This window comes from Lepidochelys olivacea (assembly GCF_965140295.1).
Source record: "Lepidochelys olivacea isolate rLepOli2 genome assembly, chromosome: 11".
Taxonomy (NCBI): domain Eukaryota; kingdom Metazoa; phylum Chordata; order Testudines; family Cheloniidae; genus Lepidochelys; species Lepidochelys olivacea.
The window spans coordinates 50,305,967-50,311,966 of record NC_140421.1 but is presented as its reverse complement, the minus strand read 5'-3'; the positions used below and the strand labels follow the sequence as shown (position 1 = coordinate 50,311,966).

General features: G+C 38.5%; 1 protein-coding gene across 2 annotated transcripts in view; it reads right to left on the bottom strand.

Annotated features, from left to right (window-relative positions):
* Window positions 1–2,184: 2,184 nt before the first annotated feature.
* Window positions 2,185–6,000, bottom strand: part of FAM171B (family with sequence similarity 171 member B) — a 75,259-nt gene continuing 71,443 nt past the window's right edge. For both annotated transcript variants that reach the window (XM_084642595.1, XM_084642596.1), the window contains exon 9: window positions 2,185–2,553. Coding sequence is in view for 1 of the 2 variants with exons in the window: in XM_084642596.1 (XP_084498722.1) it covers window positions 2,516–2,553 (38 nt within the window). In the remaining variant the exon portion in view is untranslated. The remainder of the gene's footprint in view (window positions 2,554–6,000) is intronic.

The following is a 6,000-nucleotide window of genomic DNA, read 5'->3' as shown; positions in this document are numbered from 1 at the left end:
AGAGTGGGGAAGGAACCTTGACAATGTGGATAGGTCTGACACACTAGTTATTTGTCCAAGGAACCAGGAACCAACAGCAGGGTCATTGAGGTCATAGGGGCTGCTCAAGCTGTTGAAATAGAAGTGTATTTGCTCCACAGATTACGTCACTTGAGGGCATTAGATGATTTTCTAAGGGGTAAAGCAAACAAACAATGCAGAGCATGTAGTGAAAACGCTCTTTGCCAATGGGAGAGAGCTCTCCCGTCCACATAATAAAACCACCTCCACGAACAGCGGAAAATATGTCAGCGGGAGAAACTCTCCCAGAAGTGTTGTCCACACAAGCACTTTTGTTGGTGTACCTTATGTCTCTCAGGGGGGTGGTTTATTCACACCCCTGAGCAACATAAATTATGCCGGCATAAGATGTAGTGTAGACATAGCCTAAGAAAGAACAAAAGAAAGAACTGAGAGAGAAAGCAATTCAGATTTCTTATTCAACTTAAAATAGAGTAACCTATCAAGCTACTGGTAAGAAAGGCATGTTTGTTTCAGCGAGAGGACTTCTGATATATAAAAACAGTAATCTTTGCAATATTTATAGATATACAGTAGTGAAACTCTTTTTGTATATCACATTACCTAGAGAAAACAATCACCCTGAACTCTCCTTCAAAAACCCCAAACAGCAGCAAACAACCTCCTTCTGGCTGGAACTCAGGTTCCTGAGGGATGATAGAGGATTAACTTTATTTTAACCTATCATCTTTGTGTGTAGAGAATTAGAGAAACTAGACACAGACCGCTTTGGGAGCCAGCTAGTAAACATTTGTTTAAAGTTACAACAACAAAGTATGTACCAGAGAGAGCGTGAGAATGAACAGGGTATAATCTCCTCTAATTCCCATTATAATAAACAAGGTTACATTTGTGCATCAAGAGCACTCTGTGTGTCTGCTGAAGAGATAAAATATAATTGTAATTTAATTGTTAAATTGTGGGATTATAGCTCCTACTCATTTTCCAATCTCAGTTTCTCAGGGAAGTGGACTATACTCTTTTGAAATGAGAAACTGGTTGAGGCCCTGGACTCTCAAAATCTCAGTTCAATTCCCAGCTCTGCTACAGATTTCTTATGGGCCTTGGCCAACTCATTTCATCTCTCCATGTCTCAGTTCCTCTTCTGTAAAATGTATTTCCCCTTTCACATCCAGTGTCTTGACAATTTATATTATAAACTCTCGGTATTGTCTTGTACATCTGTACAGTTCCTAGCCCAGTGAAGGGTCTGATCACAGACAAAAAACATGTGAGAGATGAGCAGGACAAAGGAAGATGTCACATCTTAGATTTATTGATAAATCAAGTACCTCTCTTTAGGTATTGTCTTTGTGATGTCACAAAACAGTTACAATGTTGTTCTTATACTGCCAGGTTTGTCAATAGAGCCAGACTATTTAGATAACATTCTATGGAGAGCACTTCAGATCTTATTTAATCCTTTCATGGCTTCAACATTCCACTGACATTAACAGAAATTAGGCCTTACTGTTACAGTCAGCAATCTAGTTACTATGGACATTTAAAAAAATTGTACTGACCCCAAAGATGTAACTGGGGACCAAAACAGAAGGCAATTAAGTGTAATAACACAACATAGACTTCAAAGGACTTGCTCTGTTCTGAAGGTAAAATCCTGAGATTCTCTGAAGCGGAGCACATTATGCAAGCAGGACTGCAATGAACCAAAACATTTGGGCTTGGATCTGAGAATGTTCCTACAATTCCCAGTGACGTCAGTAGAAATTGTGGGTACTCAGCACCTTTCAGAATCATGCCCATTGTAATGACTCAGTCCTGCTCTAAATTAAGTCAATAGGGGGTTTTATCAGGACATAAGGTCTCAATTCTTTAGTGAACTCCTTGAGGACACAGATGACTGCCTACACAGAGCTTATTACTGGATTTGGAGCCTAAGTAAACAAATTAATAGTAAGTACAGTTTTGGTGACCAGTGACAAGCTCTTAATATAGGAGTGATTTGGTGGGAAAATTTAATTTCTTGTCATAAATCTAGCAAACAAAGTTCACATGAAACTAGTGTGTTCCTGAATAATGTGTGCTGCTTAAAGAAATTAAAAATACAAATTAAAAATAAGGCAGCAATAACTTTTAAAAACTATTTTATTATATTGCATGAGCTATAATGTTTTACAAATCTTAATTACATTTTCAGCAATAAAGAGAGTAGTACTGTAGTAAATACTCTGAGACATGAAGACACCTGACAAAAGGATACAAAAAAGATAGAAACACCTAAAAAGAGGGATGCAAAATGTCAATTATGTTTGAAATAGAAAATAAATGTTTACAAGACTGTGTGTTTGAAAATGATTGCCAAGGCAATGAAGTGCTTGTTCAACATTTAAGGCGCAGTCCTGCAAGATGCTAAGCACTTCCTGTGCCATCAGCTCCACGGGATTCATCATCTCACAGAATTGGACTCTTTGTGAGCTTCATGCTCTACTGAGCATTAAAAAGGGCCCTTTCCCCAACACAGCTGCAAAGATGCTGTAAAAATAGTTACAAAAGACTTGAGATCATAAAATGCATTAAAGTCTAACATCATATTATGCTTTAACTGAATCTATCAGTTCAATTGAGGAATAATATATCCAAATACTTGGAAAACATGTATAGAGATTTATTAAATCTTAATTTGTGACTAAAATTACGGAAATTTCAGTTGGTAAAAACTAATTTTTAAACTTTAAAATGTTGAGAACATGAATTACTACATACATTTTTTTTGTTTGGTTTTTTGTTTTTTAAAAGGTTTACTACAAAGGGGTGAATGGCTTCAGATTTTTAGCAGGAAATATTTAATAATACTTTAAAAAGTAAACAAAAAAGCTTGGATAAAAGTGTTTATCATTAAAAAACAGCTATAATATCCCAAATCCTTAGCAGAATGCAGAGTGCCTATGGCCAAAAGAGTAACACACATTTACATTTTAATACGAACAATTTCGAGAATAGCATCCTCACTTTTTAAACATGATGGGCCTACTCCTGTATCTCTTGCATGCCCAAAGGCCCACTAAATTCAATGTCAAGGAAGTCAGTGGGGGAACTTGGAGTACGTAAGCAATGCAGGGTCAGGCTCAAAAGTGTGATTAAAATTAGCTCCCTCATTGTAAGTCATAAAATACCTGTCTCCATACTGCTTCTACCTCCTGCTAGCCAGGTAGCTCAGCACTTAAAGTAGGATGTATAATTTTTTGCTATGTGTACATTCCATTTGAGATAATAAATGTATTAGATCTGATATCGAGATCATTTAAATCAGTTTTATACTTTGACATCAATGGATTTCAACACATTTACTCCCTGATTTAAGGAGGTGTGATCAGAATCAGGCCCTGCGTGTTTAAAAAAAACCCTTGACTGTTGAAATCCCTGGAGAGATGTGATTTCATTGATAATTTCTGACTTCTTTCCAACAAACATTTTCTTAACACTTCCCGAATAGAAAATGTAAAACCATGGCTTACAGCAAACAAGTGTTGTTATCTACATGCAGGAGGCAATGTTCCAACATGAAACACTAGATTAGTCTTTCAAAAACTACAGAAACTACATAGTTTTAGTCATGATCTTTTTTGGCTAACAGAAAAAAATTTACATGTGCTTTTCATATAGTGGAGCGTCCGACCGATAAAATAACTCTCTGAGGAAAAAGAAAGGCACTTTAGCAGGCTAGTTTACTTTCTTCAGCTCTTCCATGCCTCGGTTGTTTACTCTATCCGTGTAAAGGGTTCCAAATACAGTACTACTCATTGAAAGTCATCTGATTTCAGAAGTAACTGCATTTTAACTTGTAGACTGCTACGTTAAAATCTACCATTAACCCACTTTGTTTTTATTATAATTCATGAAAAAGACTGACAACGAGAGAGTGAATTCAGTTATTGTGGAATATCCACAGGCAATTTCCTCCTCTTTGGTACAAATCACTGCACGTGAGCAAGACCGTGGAACTCAAACAAAGTATTTTCCTTCTTGCATCATGGATTTTGTTGCGAGGGTCTGGTTGTGGGAAGCTTCTCCAGATCTGCATGGCTCGAACATGCTCACTGTTCGACTAGTAAATCTGGCAGTACACAAGTATTTTTTTCAGGATGCCAAACATAGTTATGTTCTAATCAGAACCCTCTATGTACATTCTTGATTAGACAACAGTCCCCTCACACCAGGAATAAACAATTCCTCTCCTGTGGTGTTTGCCTATCTATGATGGTGTTTGCCAAGTTAACAGAAAACTACCTCCATTTGGCGCCTAAGAAAACATCAGTAAGTTTAATATTCTCAGTTTACTCCAACATAGTCACTTATCTTCATTACAAAGAAGTGCTTGGTCTGAAAAATGTGCTATATTGCATAAAAAACACATGACTAAATTACCCCCCCCCTTTTTTTTTTAGGGACTCCATTAGCCTACCTTATACAAGGCAGAAGAGATTTGAAACTGGTGTGCTACTCTGAAGTGGGAAAATTCTGGAGCTCCTTAAGTCACACTTAAGCAGCCACAGGGGAAAAAACCTATAAAGTTACTTATTTGAAGTCTGCCCCATGCATCTGACAAAATCTGACCCTCAGGGGAAATACAAAAGGTACATTTGTGCACACACATTCTTAACTCCTAGTGTTTATGCTCAGAGTAAGTGATACCTAGTTTTTCATTACATGAGGCAACGGCAATAATCATCTTTTGAAGAATCTTGCTTCTCAGAGACGGCGTTCTTTTACAATGCCCAACACCAGCAGCTCTGATCACAATTGTGAACTCCACTGCCCAGGGGTCATGGAAACTAGAAGCCCTCCCCCCTTTAAAACTCCACGAATTTTTTGAACTCCTTTTCTTGATTGTCCATTTCAAAAAGCACACCTAGCAGCTCTCCAATTGTGTGCAGCAGCATAGTTGATTATGCTAGCTACAGGCTCCAGACATGCACCTGCCCAAGTACACAGAAGATATTGGCTCCCCTGGGCCTGTGGGGAGAAGCAGCTGTAGAAATGTGGACAATGACCATGTCTTGTTTATAACTTTAGGGAGGAAAGGAAGGGAGGTCTGAATCTCGACTTTTGCCTTCTGTTGTGACTATCCTGAGAATGGTATCTCTGGTGTGTTTTATCTGCAGCTGCTGCCATTGCAGCCTTGAGGGGTCGTCCCCCCCCACAGAACACCTGGGCCAAATAAGGAAGAGAAAAAAAAGGACTTGGGATGAGACACTCAATGAGAGTCTACAAGCCAGTGAACAGAGGCCCTGGAGGATGAATACTGTATGGAAAAGGAAAGAACAAGAGAAAGACCCAGGAGTCCCAGCAGGTAAGAGATGGAGATGCACCAGGTGATAATGGGGCTTCTCCAGCAACAAACACAGAAACTGCAGGACTCTTGTGGACCTACAAGATCGTTAACGCTGCCTGTTGTGTCCTGCATAGTGAAACAAAGGGAGAAGAGTTGCCACCAGGATGGAGGGCAGGGATTGACCGCCTATCTGCTGAGTTTGAACAGTCAAACAAAAGGGCTATCAGAATAGTTCAACAGGAAGCTATCTGTATAGGGAAGCTCTGAAAGAGCACTTTAACAGTGAGCCACAGCAATGCATTGTGGCGTACCTCGCCCTGCAGTTTGCAAGCCTATTAGGAACTACGATGTGCTTGGTGCACATCTATTAATATATTAAACACTGTCAATGCACCTATTAATTTTGTGGCTCTTACTGTATATTTATCATTATTACACTGTGTTTGTCACTGATCCTACAAGTTGTCACAGTATGTAATAATAAGTCAAGTGAGTGCTTTTGCTGTTACCAGGCACTGTGCAGCATATGTTGGGAACTAATAAAGATGAATTGTTTTCCAAACAAAGTTTTACTGAGTAACAAAAACACCTCAGAAAAAATTCAGTGCAAGTTAAAAACAAATACATTAAAACCTTAAATTTATGAA